Source organism: Dicentrarchus labrax, unplaced genomic scaffold (assembly GCF_905237075.1).
Source record: "Dicentrarchus labrax unplaced genomic scaffold, dlabrax2021, whole genome shotgun sequence".
NCBI classification, from domain to species: Eukaryota; Metazoa; Chordata; class Actinopteri; family Moronidae; genus Dicentrarchus; species Dicentrarchus labrax.
In genome coordinates, this window is record NW_026136709.1 from 18,033,795 (window position 1) to 18,055,233 (window position 21,439).

The 21,439-nt window shown below is 40.5% G+C and overlaps 1 protein-coding gene across 1 annotated transcript; it reads left to right on the forward strand.

Moving 5' to 3' along the window:
• Nucleotides 1-292: 292 nt before the first annotated feature.
• On the forward strand, nt 293-7,024 carry LOC127369448 (dermatan-sulfate epimerase-like protein). The gene has a single exon (XM_051410847.1). The coding sequence runs from the start codon at nt 1,418-1,420 to the stop codon at nt 5,072-5,074; it is 3,657 nt and encodes a 1,218-aa protein (XP_051266807.1). The 5' UTR covers nt 293-1,417; the 3' UTR covers nt 5,075-7,024.
• Nucleotides 7,025-21,439: the final 14,415 nt, after the last annotated feature.

The following is a 21,439-nucleotide window of genomic DNA, read 5'->3' on the forward strand; positions in this document are numbered from 1 at the left end:
TGTTGAGCTACTCCTTTAATATCAGTTGTGTCTCTAGTGCCAAAATATGTGTCTGTTAAGTATAAGCCAATGCATTTATACAGTCTCACTCCATATGACTGTTTTTATAGTTTGACAGAAGATCCCCCCCAAAAAAGTTTGCCTCTCTAGCCTCAGCCTTAATATTGAGCAGGAAGTTAACATGAGTCAACCACCCCTGTTAGTAATACTGACAGAGAGAGAGAGAGAGAGAGAGAGAGAGGTTTATAAAATACATATTCAGCCTTCCCACTCTCTACATGAGAGATGGGGCTGTGCTTCTGAAGTCACGGCTCCCTCTACAGTTTGTACAGTGGAAATTTTTCCATCCAGTGCAAGAAAACAATCAAACTGACTGTGTGTTGAACAGTCGGGAGGACATAACGGGGAGACGGGTCCGGAGATTTCACACATACACAGCTTTTACTAGTGAGGCGTGCGTCTCAATCGGCAGTGGATAACACAGCGATCCCCACAGACACATCTACATCTGGAATATTCCTCATTTGGGAAGGCTGATTTGAGTGTTTCATGCGGACAACCAGAATAATGTCTCATTCTGTGAATACTTGAGGAGTGACGACAACTTTCCTCTTTCCGGACTTCACCATACTAATCACAGAAGATAACGCGTGGAGGGACCCTCACCAAAAAAGAAAAAGAAAAAAAAAAGGAGAGAACCGGATTTAACAATGCAAACAGAACAATTTCCCGATCAGGATTTGCAATTTTAAACACCGGGTAGTTTGGGGGTCTCTGCAGCGGTGGAGGGAGGAGGGGGGGGGGGACACCAAGCAATGTTATCTGCGGAGATGCGGGGTTCGCTGAGGTTCATGTCCATGGATGTTGCAGCTCGGTCGGGCTGCACACGGTGCCTTTGGGTGGCTGTGATTGGACCGGACACAGACTGGGGCTGACTGATGTTTGTCCAAGAGGAAATGTTTTGGGGAGGAGATCAATATGAGTTACTGGCGCACGCGAAAGGGGGGGAGATGCCAGTCTTCACGAGCACACGCATTACTGTGAGGACGGAGGAGAACGCGCAGGCATGAGGATTTTTGTCCCTTGGATTTAAATTCAGAACAGAGCAGAGATATATTCTCACCATAAGACATTTATGTGTGTTTAAGGTGTTGAGTTGCCTTTGCAAACTGATGCAAGAGTGTCAGTTATAAGTGGACATGGATAATGTTTGTTCTTGCACTAAAGTTTTTTTCCCCCTCCTCTTGACTATCATGCATGGGACTTTAATATTGCATCATTTGTCTTATAAAATATCATTTTTTTGGGGACTCTAACCTGGACTTTTACTCTGAAATAACAACTGAAGTTATGGGACATTGCAACTACGTTTCCAAGGAAGAAAACCATCAATTCCCTGATTTTGAAATCCAGTAAAATGTATTCACAAATGCCTGGCAACATGGCAGTTAACTGGGTTGTATATTGTGTTTTTTTATTACCACTGTTTGCAGTGGGGACAGCTTTCTCGGGGGTCTTCAACGCCACTGACAGAGACATTTTTACAGATGATTTGCTGCAAGTCAAGCTCACACAAGACAGAGCGACTGAGCAGTGGAAACTCCAGTCTACTGATTCCCATCCCAACCTTTATTTTAACCAGGTGGATGTGTTGCACTTGAGACAAAGGTCCTCCACCACCCACAGTCACATATTTAAAGTCATCCGGGCGGCTGCGCTCACCATGTTGTCTAATGTACCTTTTTACATGCCCCCTGTGAAACATGCAGAGTTTACAAGCAAGTGGAATGAGATTTATGGCAACAATCTGCCTCCCCTGGCTCTCTACTGCCTGTTGTGCCCGGAGGACTCTGCTGCCCTGCAGTTTCTTATCAAGTTTATGGATCGGATGGCTGAATACCCAGACTGGAAGGTGACCAGTGCCCCTAACGACGAGGTCCCCATGGCACATTCTCTCACTGGGTTTGCTACTGCTTATGACTTTATTTACTCCTACCTGGATGAACAGCGGAGGACTGTTTACCTTAAGAAAATTCGTTCTGAGACAGAGGAGCTGTATGAGCTCTCCAAGTACAGGGGCTGGGGGAAACAGTATCTCCAAAATCATCAAACCACTAACATATTAGCCATCCTGACTGGTGCAATAGTGATTGGATCACATGACGATCCAGAGTCGATGATCTGGAAACAAGTGTCAGTGAACTACATGGAGAAAACAATGTTTCTCCTAAACCATGTTGTTGATGGGTCTCTGGATGAGGGGGTAGCCTACGGGAGCTACACAGCAAAGTCCATCACACAGTATGTCTTCTTAGCTCAGCGCCATTTCAACATTGACAACTTGCAGAACAACTGGCTGCGGGGACACTTCTGGTTTTATTATGCCACAATGTTGCCAGGGTTTCAGAGAACAGTTGGCATCGCAGACTCCAACTACAACTGGTTTTATGGGCCAGAGAGCCAGCTTGTTTTTCTCGACACATTCGTCATGAGGAATGGAACGGGTAACTGGCTGGCTCAACAAATTAGAAAGCACCGGCCTAAGGATGGTCCCATGGGACAGTCGTCTGCCCAGCGCTGGGCTACACTTCACACAGAATACATCTGGTACAACAACCACCTCACGCCGCAGCCTCCCCACGACTTTGGCAAAGCTAGGATGCATATTTTCTCAAACTGGGGTGTGGTTACCTACGGAGCAGGGCTACCCAACGGTCAGGGTAATACTTTTGTCTCCTTTAAGTCTGGCAAGCTGGGTGGCCGTGCAGTTTATGACATTGTCCATGACAAGCCTTACTCCTGGGTGGAGGGCTGGAACAGCTTTAACCCAGGTCATGAGCACCCTGATCAGAATTCTTTCACATTTGCTCCTAATGGACAGGTATTTGTGTCTGAAGCACTTTATGGTCCAAAGTACAGCTACCTAAACAACGTTTTGGTGTTCAGTCCATCTCCTACCAGCCAGTGTAACAGTCCGTGGGAGGGTCAGTTGGGTGAGTGTGCTAAGTGGCTGCGCTGGACTGATGAGGGCGTGGGTGATGCCAGAGGGGAGGTGATTGTCGCCTCCTCGCACAGGGACACCATGTTTGTGAGCGGGGAAGCGGTGTCAGCTTATTCCCCCGCTATGAAACTAAAGAGTGTGTTCAGAGCCTTGGTTCTTCTCAACTCACAGACTTTGCTGGTGCTCGACCACGTGGAGAAGTGGGCTGATTCACCTGTGAAGTCTCTCAGTGCGTTTTTCCACAATCTCGACATTGACTTTAAATATGTTCCTTTCAGATTCATGGACAAATACAACGGCGCCATGATGGATGTGTGGGACGCTCATTATAAAATGTTCTGGTTTGACAGCCAGGGTCACAGCCCTGATACCAGGATACAAGAGGCAGAACAGGCAGCTGAGTTTAAAAAGAGGTGGACTCAGTATGTCAATGTCACTTTTCCAATGACAGGCACAGTCAGTAGAGTAGCTTATGTACTACATGGGCCATACGTCAAAGTGTCCAACTGTAAATTTATAGATAATAGCAAAAATGGCGTGAGACTTTCTTTAACCATAAATAACACAGAGAAGATAGTCTCTATTGCTACAAACTATAAGGACATTGGAGCTAGGCTGACTTATTTAGGATTTGGAGGTCACTGTAAAGTTGAGGACAGATATCAAATCACTCGATATGGCCTTGGGACGCAACTCATCCCTAAACAAATCAGCAGTGATAATCAGCTGTTTGACTTTGGGTTCACAGTCAATGTGATAGCAGGGGTTGTTCTCTGTGTGGCCATCGGATTTTTGACCATGCAGAGAAAGTTTTATGTCTGCTTCAGCAGGCTGATGCGTTACGCCCTCCTTTCTGTGCTCATTCTGTGGATAGCAGAGCTGCTGTTTGTGTCTAACAGCTGCGATCAGCTTCTCTGTGGGGTAAAATGGAAAGGTGCTGGTGCCAAAAGCGAAGTAAACAAACAAATCAGACTGTACGAGCAGCATCGGCTCCCCCTGCCCACCGTCGTCATAACAACCCTTCCTGGATCGGGATCAGAAATACTCAAGCACCTTTTCTACAACAACTCAGACTTTGTTTACATAAGAGTTCCCACCGAGCACGTGGACATTCCTGAGACAGAGTTTGAGTTTGACTCTCTGGTCGACGCCTGCGAGTGGTCAAGGTCAGACGCCATGCACGGGCGGTTTAAGATTATTCAGGGCTGGCTGCATTCGCTGGTCCATAACACTAAGCTGCACTTGCAAAATATTCAGCTGGTGGAGGGCAGCAGGGTCAAACAGCCCCAGAGAGCCGGGCCCTCTAGGGACAGAAAGAAAAGATCCAGGAGGAGAGAGCCAGCGTCTGAGCTGAAGGGCAAACTGAGAGCCAGTCTGGACAGAGATGCAGAGTATGTTAGGGAGATGAGACGCCATGTTGCGGAGTACCCTAATGCCCGGGTGGTCCTCAACATGCGGAGTGGAAGCTGGGCGCTCAAACTGCCTTTTATTCAGGAGGTTGTGGGACATTCCCTGAGGACACTCTACTTGGTGAGAGACCCTAGGGCGTGGATTTATCTCATGGTTTATAACAGCAAACCTAGCCTTTACTCCCTTAAAAACATCCCGCAGCACCTTTCCTTGATATTCAAGGAGGATGCTGTCACTGATGGGTGCCCAACTGTGGCGCCAGAGTTTAAGATAATCCAGAGGCTGCTGTCTCGTTCAGAGACAAACCCCATCCTAATACTGGCTCATCTGTGGCTGGCTCACACTGCAGCAGTGCTGAGGGTCAGTGAGGGCCTCCCCGAGGACTCCTACCTCCAAGTGAGGTTTGAGGACGTGGTCAACTTTCCGCAGGAGACGGCGGAAAGCATTCACACGTTTCTGGGGGTGCCCGTCTCACCCTCAGCCCTCAACCAACTTATATTCACCACCTCCACAAACCTGTACAATCTAATGTATGAAGGAGACATTTCACCAGCCAACATTAACATGTGGAGACAAAATATGCCTCGAAAGGACATCAGGCTAATAGAGGACGTGTGTGGGAGTGTAATGAAGAGGCTGGGTTACACCAGGTTTGCCAGTTAACTTACTGCTGCTGGTCAGCTGATATTAAGCTGTCTTGTTTACTGTCTCTTAGAGTTCTGAAAAGTTTTTATTTTTATTTTATTTTGCACTGACCTTAAATTTTAAAAAGATGTTACACATTTAGGAATAACTGGGTAGCATTTCTGCTTGTGTTCAAGTGTTTCTGTTTTTGTTTGGGTGTATGTAAGGTGTTGTACAGACTACAGCAACATATGTTTGTGAAGGAGGAATATTTTACATTAAAATAGGTGGAAGGGAGCTTATGTGGTTATTTTTGCAGCCCTTCACACGTACTTGTAGCACTCTTTTATTGAATAAGACTTTAGACCTTTGCTGTCTTACATGCAGAGGAACACCACTGAAATTCTGCCTAAATTTGATGTTATTGCAGCATCCTACAACAGCTCAGTTTCTCAGAGGGGATTATTTACTGTATGTCTTGGTAAGAGATGAAAAATGAGAGTTTTTCCCTTTCCTTATCTGTGATGTCAGAGAGAAGTTTGTGCAACATCCATATCTGTTATTACTGGCATTATTCTTTGGGGAGGATCAAGGGATATTTACTGGTTTGGAACAGAAATGTTATTAAGCTCATTAAGATGTAAGACTATTTATTGACAGTCTTCTCATTTGTAGCTGTGGAAAATTATTTTCAAGGACTAATTTGGCTGTCATGATTTTAATATCTGAACTCTGTGTGCTGTTTCCCTTTAAAACTAAGAAATGCTGCAATATTTAGACTCTTTTGCAAATCAGAGAAAAAGACGACAGTAGTGCTTTATTACTCTAATATAGACATATGAATGATATGGATTGTATTTTCATTACATCAATAGAGAGACTTTAGTTGAAGCTCAAAGATGTCGTGACGGTTTGGTGGCTTAGCACTTTCACAGGGACTCCTTTGATTGTATGTGGGATTCAGTGCATTTCCCGAAGCTAAACTTTACTGTACGTACTCGATTAGCTTGGAGATATAAAACCTCTGAAGATATATAAACCTCTGAAGATATTATGTCTAGAAGAAAGAAAGTTAGAAGTATTTATGGGTTCCAAAGACACATATCCCAAAGGATCAGGAATGAATATGATTATTATAACTCCCATTGGCATTTATTGAATTAGATCAGAAGGAAGTGCTTAATAGGGATCAAACTTAAAAAAAAAAAAACCTGTCAGCCTTGACACATTTCTAGTCAAAGCAATTTCCAAAGCATCCCCCTCAGCTACTCATATTAATCTGCAAAATGCCATAACTGAGTCTTTCCCTGTGTTTTATGGCTGTGCTATCTTCACTATAAAGGCAAACGGCACAAGTTTCCATTTCCTCGTCGTGGTCAATCAGATATCCAATGATCTTTTTGGGCCTTTGTCTTGAAAGAGTTCAGTGAGCCGTGGACTGAACAGGGGATGAATATTAAGTATAGTTAAAGAAAAAAAAAAGTCAGAGACCATTTCTACTCTGTGATGTTATGCTCTTTGGCCTGGGCAACAATGTACGCTCCTCAGTAACCTTTAATGCTGTCTTGCTTAAACAATTCTGTACTGTAAATGGATCACATGTAACATGAAGATGGTTCACCTAATTATAGACTTTCTATTGCATCTGTACACAAACAAAACATACTGTGCCCATTTGGAAATATCTATCATTTCCCAGCTAGAAACCATCCTGTTTGTTTTCTTCTCTATGAACACTGAAACCCTTGACTGCCTGGAAAACCCGTTTGATGTTTGTGGTCTTTGAATGTGTAGACTTGGCAGACATGCTTTCACTTTGGTGTTGCAATCCTGTTACCAACTCTGTTTTGTATTTGCTCGTGGGGATATGGTTCCTTGCTTCTGTGGCCTTGAATTACAATCATGTCTTTCTAACGGTTTTCTGTGGGCTCTGGAGCAGGAGGCGGCGATAATGTAAAGAAAATAATAAATTCATAAATATATCGGCAACCGGTCTTTGTTTGGATGCAGTGATTTATCTTGTGCTATGACAGCTGAATGTAACATGTGATTATATAACATCGGTATATGCAGATATTGTTATTATACTCATGTTAAACTACTATTATCTATCACTACAAAAGACAGAACATTAATCTTAATTTGTACAGTCTCACTATGGTTACTACTAACCCACTAGCCAAACGTCTACTTATGCAGATTAGTCTGTGCCGTTGTTATTATGCAGCAGCAAAATCTCAGTTTTATTAGACATGGATGACAGAAGCCTAATTGCTTATATGGGTGAAGTGCATGACAAGGAGGAGCCAACAATTAAAAACATGTCAGGAAATTCTTAAGTCATGCTCTAACTGAGATGGGACCTCAAGTTTTCAGAAGAGCACACGTCTCAGAACGGTCTCAATGAGTCAGTCATTTCATTAGTCATTTGTTTTTGATCCCTCCTGTAACACTCTTAATGCTTGGCAGGGTCCTCCATGTGTAATCCTTCCATGCAGAGGCACATTATTCACTGACAAACCTCAGGCAAGTGCTTTGGAAGGGAGGTTTCTACAAGTTCAGACTTGCATTCGCTGGTTGTTAACTATTTTAATTCATTCTGCAGTCTGGAGTCATTACAAATATTATTGACGCATAAATAATCTCAAAATCAACACTTTGTCTTTAATTATTCTCATTGTCTCAGTGCAGCTGATAATCATGCATCTTTTATAGCTATTATTACATATTATGGTACCATTTCTCATACAATACATTGCCTTTATATAGCTGTTATTGGTTGGAACTAATTACTTTAATAATGGTTAATTGTAATTTTTATTTTTATTTATCCTCGTCCAGGCATTGGTGGAAAGTAAATTAATATTTTTATTCGACTAATGTATTTACCAGCAAGTAAAGTATAAGTACCTTAAAACTGTACTGGAGTATTTCTGTTTAATGTTACTTTATAATTCTGCTGGAGCAGTATAAACATGAACCAGAGATCTTTTGCAACCAGCAACACCCCCAAACATGCTCTCATTAATGTCTTATAACGGCTCTAAAGAATTAGTAAATGGTTTATTAACCACTAATGAAGCTATTGTTTACGTATAATGGGTGCCTTATAAGAATGTGGTACCAAATTAATATTTTATTATACCACTTCCCATTAAGTCAGGCTTTATAGGTTGTAACTAATGACTGTACTAATGGTTAGTTAGTCATTTATTAATATTTTATATATTTTAAGCCATGATTAAGACCAGCTTGTGGGTTGCCATTATGAAGAAACCCTCTGATGCTAATTAGAAAGTGAGAAAATCATTACTATTATTGATTTTACTGACAAGTCTAACTGCAAAAAATATGTTTATTAGCCCTTTATTAAGGGCTTATTTATAACCTCAGAGGCAGAAAGTGAGAAGTAAATTATTTATTAATAACTTGACTATTAATGACTCACTGGCAGGAGCGCTAACCATTAATTAAAACATTATTTTAGCCCTTTATAACAAAGTATTACAGATTTTATATTTTTTAGATGGAAGACAGTTCACGTTATCACTGGATGATACAAAATATTGTTCCCTATATAGCTAATCAGGCTGGTTCCCACGGTAAGTGTAAGCCTGCAGAGATGAGCTCTACCAATGGAATTTAATGGAATCTTGGAAACAGGATAAAAATAAATATGTCAGAGTGGGTTTCCCATCTGAAAATAACACTGCAAACGCCTGCTGCAAAGACAGACAAATATGCTTTATGAAAACCTTTTGATGTCTGATCACAAGAAGCAGATTTGCAGAACTAATTTAAGCCCTAAAGTTGCCTCATAGATTATCTTTGATGTTTGATAACCAATACATAATCATTGCATGAAATATGGTTCTATTGAGGAAATGATGAAAAGCTGTATTATAATCTAATTCCATGCAGCAGCTTGGGTAAGCGATCAAGTAGCTTTCTCAGACTATTAAGTACATGGAGGTTATCCAGATAGAAAAGGGGACTCAATTTCAGCTGAGTAGTCATACCCTTCCCTGTTCCACCTTTATCTTTCGCCACTGGTGAGTCCAAGTCCCAGGAGAGCCTTTCCCTCGCCAGCAGCCATCGCTCCTGCCACTGCTCATTAATTAACCTTTGCTGCAGCCGCCATCAGTCAGAGAGTAGCCTGATATTCTGGAGAGGAGTAATCATCGATACTGTATAAGGCTATTGTGCTGGAGAATTAGCCTGCTGATGGAGAGCAACACCATCATTGTTAAGAGTTTTCAAACTTGAATATAAATTCGATGTGCATGACTTGATGATGTCCTTTAGATGACAGAGGAGAGGCTCAGGATGTATTCAGACTTTACTGTCAAAGGTGTAAGCAGCTGGCGATGCCATTCTCCTATATTTAGTCATTTTCACCTTGGTAAACAACGCCTGTGAGGTCCTTAGATCCCACTGTTCAAAATTACCTGCTGATGACACTGCTGTGTTTGGATATGAGGAGGCACAGATCCCAGGAACTGCTATTAATAAGAGTTGACTTGCAAGGAAATATGGCGCATTGTCAATTTGCAGCTGGTGGCAAGTAATTTCTGTTGTGAAAATGGGATCTTCCGTGCCAATAAAGCACAGCGGCAACTGCTAATGAAGCCCAGTCTGGTCTTATGGTGCCGGGAAATCAGACCAGATGAGACATTTTGTATTTCACTTCAGGCAAATCTCAATACTGTGGCATGCTCATAGTTGAAAACACTCCTTAAGGCTTTACACAGTTCTTATTGCCCATTTCTTTCTTCGACAGAATATATAATCGCCAGCTGAATTTGGCAAAAGGAGATAATTCCACATCAAATGCCATACTAGACGATTAATAGAAGCATTGTGTTCTCTGAGGATGTGTGTAAAATGTTTATTTGCAAACATCATTTTCAGTTTACTTGATTCTGAAAAAGCTTAGCGTTTCCCTGACCATACTTCTGTCTGAAAGTCAAATGAAATTGAATTTTCCCCGCTTAGCAACCTGACGTGCTGTTATGCACTTTGATTTGAGAAGTTTCTGACTTTTTGACTTTGAAAGTGAGACCTTTCAGTATAAACCAATATCCTGTCAGCTGAACCTGTCTCTTGACATTTTGGTTAATCCCCTGTGTTGTTCTGTATATATCACAGACAGTTTGCAGGGCCGACAGAGCTTTCTGACTCTTGAAAATTGAGCCACTGTAGTGTTACTTTGTGCAGGGCTTCTCTGTTTCTCCTATTTCAACCACCGTGGTTTGCTAGCTGTGCAAAAATGAGCAGAATGATGTCTAAGCTGGAAAAAGAGATAAAAAGAAAAAAAAAAAACAACATAAAATCGACCAAATGATTTAGCTGTTGTCTGACTAATGTGAGTTTACCAATTCTGCTATGGAAAGGGTTAGCCACTGTTGTGATTTAATGAGCTGTTTCTGCCTATTAAAGCAAAGGATGGCCATGCTACAGCGTTTGAGGCCTGGTGTTATTCTGAGGTGTAGGACTGATTCCAGCTGGCTGGCCGACAGACAGACGGGGGAGAGGCCCTTTTCCTGGATGACACACTCAGTAGTCCTTCATTACTGGGACCCAGAAACCATAACCCGCCTGTCAAAGTGCTGCCGCGGCCACCGCTCTCCTGAACCATGTCTAGGCAGGGCATGTCTGCTGAGGGGACCATTTTCATGTTTTATGTTATACACAGTAGGACTGATAGGAGAGACAGAAAAAAAGAGATGAATATATCTCAGTGTTTTTTGTGGGGGTGTCCCATCCGGCCTAATTACATCAAGCATGAGTCATTGATCTCTAATGAGTGGAATTTATGTCTTGAGGAGGAGCAACGGTCGCTATGACATTGGTCACAGTGTGCCTTGGAAATTACAGTAGAGCAACAGATTGGTGTAAAGACTTTAGACATGAAATAACTAATGCAGGATTTGTTCTCCCTGTCCTCACTTACATATTCTCAGCTCATGGGCCTCAGATGGAGCAGAAATGGAAAGCAACTTCCCACAATAAATAATTGACAGGAGACCTGACTGGGTGAGGGATTCTTGCATCATCAGCCTCAGAGAGAAGCAGATCTACACAGATGTTATATCCTCCCCTTCCCATAACCGTCCCACCCAGTGTGGCTATCTACACATCTGGAATCAGTCCAAGCATGCAAACCTAAAATGAGTTGTGTTTTTTTTTCTGTTCCCTTGTAGTGACCTTCCGTGTTTCTCTTCAAAAAACATACTTCACTTCTAAGAGAGCCTTACATTTCCTTGCAATCACACTGTTGGCTCTGTACAGCTTCCGACAACAGTGTTTTATTTTTAAAAGAGACATCTTGACACTGACAGGCGGCGGGAGATGAGGGACATTCGTCACTCTTTTCTTATCCCCCGCGATTTTTAGCTGCAGAGGAAGCCAGATGGTCAGATTCTCTGCTCATATGGTTGTGTTCCTTAGAGATCACCATTCTTGGCCTGCTTGGCAAAAAAATAAAAAATAAGAGTGATGAGATGCTGTGATAAGAATTGAACAAGGCCACTTTGCAGAGGAGTTTTTTTTATGGGGAATTTAACTCCTTTACACATTGATTCTAAGTAAAACACATACTAAGAATTGAATGTAAGAAACAATGCTTTCACAAATACAACAGACAAAAGTAACAGAAAAACAACAAGAGGTCTAAGAGACAATAGTAGAAGCTGTCATTTTTGATGATTATTTGTAGATTATACCTGTCCTTGAAGACCTGTCACAGGATAAAATGACCAGGAAAGTACAGGACGAACTGCAAAAGAGCCACAGGGTCTGGCTTTATCTATTTTAGTCTGCAAATAGCACCCAGCTGTGCATCTTGTTGCAGGAGACAAGACAGTTTGTCCAGCACCACAGATGGATTAACTTGTTAGGGGACCCTGAGTCAAATTTGCTGCTGCCCCCCCCATTACATCCAGATTAGACACAAATTAACAACCACATGATCAGTTTTAGTTTAGAACTGGACTTGACACAGGCTCAAGATTGGGCCCCAAAATCAGGTAATCTGATGGCATTTATGTGCTTTAGAAGTGAATACTAAAAAACAATATCACAACTAGTCATTACACAGTGAATCCAGGGAATTTGTGGCCTTTAGGAGGTTGTTTGCCTTACCTGGTTACTGGACACCACTTCCTGTCTTCTTTTGTATACCAGAAAGATATGACTGTTACATTTGATGATTAAAACATAAGAGAAACACACAGAGGATGACACTTTGTCCACCACAGAACAGGAACACCTGATGGACATCTTAACATTCCATTTGACTACTAGTAGTGCTACTGACCACTGCTTTTACAACTGGTCAGTGTTTTGTTTCTATCATGCACGCACACAAGACACCTATGCAGCAATGCAACACACATTCCTGCCAAAGGTTTCACACTAATTAAATTAATCAAGCGGAATTTCCAAGGAATTTCGCAATGTGCTAGGCATGGAAGAATACTGCCAGCAAGTGAACATGGATGTAAAGAGTGCAGAATTTAAAATATTAAAAGGAATATCTGCTTTGCAAATGTTTTATGACTATATAAATGCATTCAAAATTTTTGTAAGGTCTTATTGTGTGTTTGGATAGAAAATTGATTTTAGAGGCGGTGCTATTGCAAAGTCAATGGAAAAACGCAATTAGACATAAATTTGCCTGAAGCAGTGTGAATAGACACAAAGACACGTCAGAGAGAGTTGAGAAATGTTTTTACTTGATGAAAAAGGAGAGAGGGGGATGACAGAAAGAGTCAGTGTTTGCGCCTGTCCCGAGCTATCGTACAGCTAACATAGAGTTGGTAGATTTGGCTGTTGGTAAAAAAAAAATATTTTTATACTTCTATGAATACACACAATGCATTGTGGTCCAAAACTGTAAATGTAATTTATGTATGTCATTAATGTAAATATAACTTCTTGACACTAAAACTCCAGAGGTTACCTTTAAGGACCCTTTCTTTTCCTTAAATCAAATACATATTATACTGGTTTACAAAAGACTCTTTTCTACAGACCTGGTATCATAGGATTTAGAGAAATCCTCTATTATACTGGAGATGGTGTTTTTAAATTTATAGAAGCAGTCATTCACAGCAGTTTGCAAATGGAACTGGGCAGTTAGCACGAGGATTGAATCGCTTAGGGGAAGGAAAGTGTGCTGGAAAGGAAAGTGACTGCCTCCAAGCCAAACCCATTGCAGATGTTGGCGCTTTTCCAGGATGAAAAACATTATAAAACGCAGATTTACGAAATGACAAGGAAATTAAGTGTAAAATACCAAAGCAATGTTTGTTGTAACAAATGTATCAGTGAAATAAAAACATGCACCTAATGGATGTCTCTTCAATGGCAGAATAATTTTTTTGAAGTCAACTGGACAGCCAGGCCAATTAATCTCTCACTTAATTGCTTTCTGCTATGAATGCCAAAAAGAGGTGTGATGCGCTAACTGCTCTTGTACAACACTACACCTAATTTAGAGACTGTACGGCCCAGAATGTTTCAGATATTTGACCATATGTGTAAGCTAGGAGATACATTTGGAGCATATTTGAAACAGCTGCTCTCCTGACTCTTGGGGGTTATGCCTTAAATCAGGGCTGCAATTTAAACTTTAAAAAAAATGTTTATCAAACCGGGACATTCTCCTCTGTTACAGCAAAGTTGGTTTTAATAATTCATCCTTCCTGACAAACCTCCTTTGGTCTCTCGAATTCCTGCAGTACAGATTAACAACCTGAGGTTTTTGGTGACTGAGAGACGTGACAAGGCCGCACATTGGCTCCCAGGGTGTTTACTTATTGTCATTTGTGTCCTTTTGCAAACAGTCTTTGACAGGTTTTGATTTGACTTGAAGGCACAAATGATGGCATTATTTTAATAACTGGCTGTGGTCACAGCGGCTTTGCTCCAGAGCATTGACTATAATAGGAGTAATGTGTGGATTGTGTCCCTCTGGCTGGGCTGCCTCATTAAATGGCTGGAGAAGAGTGACTGGCTGCAGGGGTGATGCATTATTGATGAGAGAACCTGATTAATTGAAAATATCCTCTACAGCAGGGGAGGGTGTGCGTGTGTGGGCGTATATATGTGTGCGCGGTTGGAATAAGTGGCTTTATCTTGTGTGTACAACTTCATCAGTTGCTGCATAGCACAGTTTTTTGATTGTTATTCTGCACAGGCACACACTGCCAAACATTTACTGTACGTGCAATCACATATATGGACGTAGTAAATTATATCATTCATATAAGCACAGTCTAAGTGGGAGTATTAACCTTAGTCAATGCGGAGAATGTCAGTTGGTGTTAAGTAATATCAGATATTTGTGCTGGGAGACTGAAAGCATTGTTGATCTCCCTCGATGTCGGTGTCCTGCACCTGCGACATGGGGCAAGCGTTGTAAATAAAAGATGAAGCTGTTGAGAGATGAGCAACTGGACCAAAACGAATTAGCAAAAGTAATCACTTGCTAACAACACCAAAGAGGGTTTTACAAGCTGTGTTTCATTTCAGAGGTTGATCTGAAGGCGAGGTTGAACCTGTGTCTCCTCCACAAATGAGACAGTTTATCCTCTCAGAGACTAAAACTAATGATGCATTCGGGCACTCCTCGTCAACTCGTAAAGTCAGACATTTCCAAGTTAATCACCAGGAAGGTTCCTCAAACGGGCTACAAAGTGTAAACACAGGTGGTAAACTGGAATAAGTTTTATTACACCACATTTAATTTGAAATACTATATCTGTCATAGGACAATTCAGTTCATTTTAACACCAAAAAATACAAATATAACAATGTTATATAGAGTTCAAATAAACAAAGGTTTAATAGCAGTGGCCAATCTACAGCTGACTAATATGTCAAACAGTGCATAGTGTGTATTTATCTATTACACAAGGTAAGCCGACCATTTCTTTAACTGATCCCAAGGCAATGGCCTCTGACATAAAACCAAACTTCCTTATATGTGTTTTACACACATACAGGCAACTTAAACTGCATCTAAAATGCATTCTTGATTGTCATGTTAGACAACTTGCAAATTGTGCAATAGTGGTAAACCAATGCAATCCAATATCCATATCCTGGGATTAACAACACACCAAGGCAAACACTAAGAAACAGTTGAGTTGATTCTTGGATTTAATCAATCCTTAAAAAAGTGTTAACCAGACAACTTTTCTAAATTCTTTTCTTGTAAAATATTTGACACCTTTACCTCCTCTGGCCTTTAAAAGTTTTTCCGAGATGGAAAACAAAGAATCTGTCTTGTGACAAGAGGTCGCTAGTTTTTATTTCTTGTTTTTTCAAGCCAAGCCAAAAAATGTTTTGCACTACAGGTGCAGTTCATGAAATATACAGATGGGTGACAAATGAAAGAGAGTGTCTTAAGGCATCACCACATGGCCACCAAGAAATGTTAAAACAGCTTCAGTGCTCCTTGTCATAGATTCTCCATATCTGCCTTTACTCGAGGATAAGCTGTAAGGCTGCTTTTCTTGGCCCTGGACAAGCCTTGTCAGCATTTTGTGACTTCATTCTAGAAATGTGGACTTTGGAGCATCCAGCCCCTGATTTAGGACACAGCTACAGAACCTCCATTATCTTGTTTCCCTCCTACCCTTTGTCAACATGCAAATTTGGTCCATTCTCCTCACTCAACTTCCATTAAGACCCATCAAGGCTGCCATCAGGATTCTGTCTGAAGTCATGCCAGGGGAAATTACAAGCCCTCTTGCAACAGCGGATAACAAATGACTTATATATAAACCCACATTGATTTGAAATTCATAAAGGCAGAATATATTACAGACTGACTCACTTTTTAAAACGCTTACAGGACATAAACTCATTTTTACCCCTTAGTTTGATGTGACATTTACTGACTCCAGGACTCCAATGTGAACATCATTGCATATACAGGGATAACTTCCATATTACCCATACATCAAGGTATTACCAAGTGTGAGGTAAACCTGGCATTAATCAGAGCCCTGAGGCGAGTATGCTGCTAAAATAAAATGTGATAGAAAGAGATACTACATTTCTACACTGCCACTCAGTCCATGGGTACTGCAAATGAGGAAATATGTCTGAAAATGTTGAACTTTAAAGTAGCATAGTGAGGAGTTGAAACTGTGGTGTGCAAAGAGAGGCTGTGTGCAGTTTCTCCGAATGTCTGGCTCTGTGGCAGCGAGTCTAGAATAATGAGTCCCGGAGCTGAAACCGCAGTCACACACTGTTTACATTCATGTTAAAGGTTGGAGTCTTAAGCATTTCTCAGCTCTCTCTGGAGACACGATAGATAAACAGAAAAATTTAAGTGTGCTGCACTCAGTTTACTGTCATAAGTGGGTGGTGAAACCATCACTGTGTGCCAGTGAACACTACATGACAGCACCGATTAAGTCATTGAAACCAAGGTTGTGGTCGAATAGTCTTTCTTGCTTATAGGTTTCTAACTGAGTAAAATGTCCCAGAAATATCTATGATAAGAGCTGGTCGAATTTTCTAAATGCTAAGCAAAGGTCCCTCAATGCTTTCTTATGTTCTTTAGTATAAGGTACATTGGTTGCCTGGGAACCAATCTGTAAGCTGCAAGCTGCGTCTGGCCCCCTCCCATTGAGACAGGTTTCCACCGGTCCTGGATCTGTTTATCTCACAGGGAGTGGGTTTGATACGATGACTGTACAGACGAGCGGACCTTACTGGCTGTGGAGGCGTATTCCTTCTGTACTCTCCTTCACGTCTTTCCTTAACATAGACATACGGCTCAGCTCAGGTGTGTGTAAGGTAAACTTGTGCAATTAATAGGTTTCCCTACTTTTAATAGAAAAAAGAAATCCATATATATGTGTATACATATATATACATATGCAATATTCATAAATTGTTCTTTTTCATCAACATACTGTGAGTCTTTCATTCATTTAAAAAACAGCTGAGATCTTTCCTCTTTTAGACCCTTTGAGGCCAGACAATCCAAATAATCCATTACGACTCAGACTGAAGTGAAAGCCTCTCCGCTCCTTGGGGCATTAACCAACTTCAATATCAATATAATGTAGTTCATTAACCACATGTCCACGTCTGCTAAAACCCCTGACAGTGTTTGATTTTATGCGTTAACTTGACTGCAGCATTTATGTTCATAACGTCAGCTGTTTCATTTTCCCCCACATCGAACCTTTCACCATAATACGGATGAGTAAAAGTATAATTCTTACTCAAGCAGGAGCAATGAAAACAATTGTCGTGAAAAAAGTAGTGAAACAATTTTAGGCAATTGTACCATAAACTAGATAATCACTTTAGCTTATCGGCTTCTGGTAATAGAATCCTGCAAAAGAAAGGATGAGTGGAATCGGTAGAAATATAATCTTTATTTTTATAACATCTTTAGTTCCCTTTCATGGTGAGTTAAATGTGTAGAGTATTTCAGCACTAGAAATGGATTCTATCTATCTTCTAATAAAGATTCAGAATTTCTAAGGATATTTATTTCAATCTTCCAAGAAGGTGGATACAGGGTACACTTTTTTTTTTTTACCATAAAGGCCTCTGACTGTTGTTTTGCCACTTTCAGTGTCCACCAAAACACTGCAACTACTGCAAAAAACTACTGCAATAAACACACAAACAAAAAAAAAAAAAAATCTGGTGTAATAGCTATGCAAGGCCATCAGTACGTTTTCCAGAAACAGGAGGATGCCTGGAATTCTACAGGTGGACGAAATTTTTACTTAATTTGTTGTTTAAAGTTCAATAATTCATTATCTTGGACACAGAGCTAGGTATGGTAAAATATATATATGTGTGTGTGTTATTTCTCTGTTTGGTGGCTACAGCAGCACCTGTGATTATATTATTCAGTATCTGAGGAAGAGTGCCACAAACAAAGCTATGCCCCCCTTCTATCTGCAGACCGTTCCCACCCCAGTCGTCTTGGGTCAAACAAGACTGCAGTCATTCTAGTGGCTCTGTGATGCTGCTCTTAATATGTATGCTAAATACTAGAGTCAGCATGCTAACATGCTCACAATGATAATGCCAACATGTTTATATTAAGGGTTAGCATGTTAGCAGGCTACCATTTGCTGTTAAAACACAAAGTACAACTGTGGCTGGTGGGAGTAATATAAGTTTTTCTGGTATTTCAGAAACCAAAGGGTTGTACAATTTGACCAGATGATGGTGCTTGATGAAAAGTCAAGAGAGCACAATGTTGTTAGGATCAATCTTCTGGGCTCCCTGAATATCTTAATAAATAAACACATTTCCAGCCAATCCATCCAGTTGTTGTGATGTTTCACTAAAAAAAATGTCAACCTTGTGGGCACAGTGAGGAAAAGTTAGTGGATCACCAAAGTCAATTGGATTCATCTTCTGGGGTTAATATATATATATATATATATATATATATATATATGTATGTATAAATGGCAATCCATCCAATAGTTGTCAAGATATTTCAGTCTGGACCAAAATGGTGGAATGAGTCAACCAAACATTTTTGACAAGTCTGTGAATTGTCTCTTTGTTCCCCTCTTTTGACATGCCCATGTTCTCCTGCCTATTACGTAAACTGAATGGCTAGAAGCTGTTTGTAACTGCCCACCACGTCACAGCATTGTTTTGTGCATTCGCCTCTGTTGTGTCCTTTTAACTGGCCCTTTCTCATCTGAAGACCACTGATTGTAGATAATAGCTTATTCCTAAGAAAATCAATCAGATTCTCTTTAAAGATTGCCGGTCCGTGTGTTGGTTGGCTGCTCGTAATGGTGTTTGCTCTGCTCGGAGTGTGGTCATATTAAATGAGAATCCCTCAACTGAAAACTCACTGAATTTAATTTACTAACCTTTGCGCATCAGGTAGCTAGATAAAGGCCATCTATTCTCATCTTGACACTTGATGTATTTTCTCGCAAGGACAACTTAATGTGAACGGAAAGGAAGAAAACATTTTCCATTTTCAGCAAAGCCAGGCTGTTGTTGCTAATAAAATTCACTTCCTGTTCGAATGAGATCCAAGTAATTGTAAAATAATAACCCACTATAATAAATTAGAATCATGTCAAGGTCTTGTAACCGAAAGGTGCACAATTCAGAAATTCATTTGAACATTTTCTTCACTGCTCTTCTGATAATTCGCTCCTTCACTCACAACCAATGTAGAAACTTGAAGGACTGAAATTAGATTTCTTGATTTGATGTCATTTTTCATCAAGGTTTCTCAGGCCAGGCTGATTGCAGTGCCAACATTTGGCAGACGTAATGTCAATATCAACCCCGTTAGCTGTGTTTTCTTTGGTTGCCATGCCAATTTACTATAGACTTTCATCAGGGTTATTGGCAAGGATGCTGGGTTAATATTTGATGGGAAAAGAAGAAAAAATAAAACAGGTCATTTGCTATTTTAAAAGAGTTCTCATAAGCATAATCTTTATCAAAAAGATGGATGAAGAATGTATTGAATTCTCAATTTTAAGTAATACACAAGACCTAGTTTTACCCAACCTAGTTTCCTCATGGTTAAGTATTAACAACACACTCACAGTATGTATTGTCCACTTGTGTGCTTTTTAACATAATTGTTCATGTGAAAGATAATAACAAATAGCTATCTAGCTGATTTTGACTCTCTGACACTGTGTCACACTCTGACCCCTCCATTCTTATTTTAGTAAGATTTTAAGTGGCCCAAACTGGCCACCCCTATGAACATTTTCTGTAAACACCACTATTTCCTATATTTTAGAATCTCTTGAAGTCTGCTTTCATTTTAAGGCGCTGTAGAAAGAGTAACGCAGTGACACTGCAAGGGTAAACCTTAACTATATATGTAAAAATAAAACAAGATTAAGTGGATAAACCTAAGCATTTTCTGCTACAAAAGCACACTGTTTTTTTTAGAAACACATAAGACTTTCCACCCAGAATGCAGAACAAAACATCAACATCTTTTCCCTGCAGAAACTAAAGCCTATGCCTCATATATCCACAAGACAGTTGCATGCTTGAAATCTTTCTTTGCTCCATATTTTATATAATCTACACTTGATATGTACGGTTCATGGGCCTGTTGATCCCAGCAGCACACATGTGAATATAGGTCTGGAGCAGGAGTCAAATTTTTAGTATTTGCAGAGAAGCTTCAAACAAGCTTCAAAGCGAGACATCAAACACAATCATAGCAACATTCATAACAAGTCTGATAAATAGTGAATCTTAATTACCTTATACTCTCAAAAAAGATTTTAAATTCAGAAGGTTTTCAGGAACATGTTCCTCACCCTCAGTGACACAACTTCTGGCTTTTTACAAAATTAGAAGTGGGGCATTGGTTGTTAAAAACAAGCCTGTAACCCAAATTATAACAATTTCCCAGTTACATTTTAAAGCTTGCAACTTATCATTAAAAAGTAAAAAGTGGATCCGCTTTTTGTTTTGCTTATCCCCGCAGAACACAGTAGGTTTATTATCTTTCCGTCAAATTATTTTTGGTGAGCTTCGGCCGTCATTAATGGGTGACAAACAATCAATACGTGCTATTTCAGAGCTTCACTTTCTCCGTCACTATTGTGACAGCTGTCTGGAGTTGCCTGATCTTGTTACTTGGTCTTGTGTGTGTTGAAATATCCCTTAAGCAAACTGTCAGAAAGACCATCAGTTGGATAGCTGACACCTGTGCTGAATGGCTCCTCAGCTTTATAATCATATGGAGTCAGTGAGCCACTTATGGTTTATGGATGGATTTAGATTTTAGGTTTGTTACTTTGAACATTTCCCAGTTATCCGTGTATAACTATAGATGTTGATGATGATAGTTTGACATCTATAGTTATATTTCCCAAAATGTTCAACTATTCCTGAAGCATCATGTGTGGTCTCCTCGTCTTTGTCCTGAAGCTAGAGTCATTTTGGTGCTGCCTTTTTGCTCTTTTAAGAAGTGTCTTAATCCTCCAGGGTTGGTGGTAACATAATACAGCTTTAGTGTCAAACCCGTCTCAACAAAACAGGTATTTAGTGCAAACTGGTGCAGACACGCTGCAGTAACTCATAAACTAGATTCAGGTCGTGCAACAGGCAGTAGGCCCCTGAAAAACCTGCATTTCTTGTTATAATACTGTCAAACAATCGTGGGAACAGAGATCATGTACAGTGATGCATGTTTTAATTAGGTCTTCTAGATGGACGCCTGCTTACTAAACTTGTCTTTTACACAGCCATGGTACTATAGGGAGGGGTTAATGTAATGCCATAGATTTACATACCGTATGAGGACCTTGTCAGAAGAGCTGTGAATGCATACAGAGGTCTTATTGGAGGCATTTCAAAAGATTTTGACATTAAGTGGTGTTTATCTGAAAGAGAGGATTT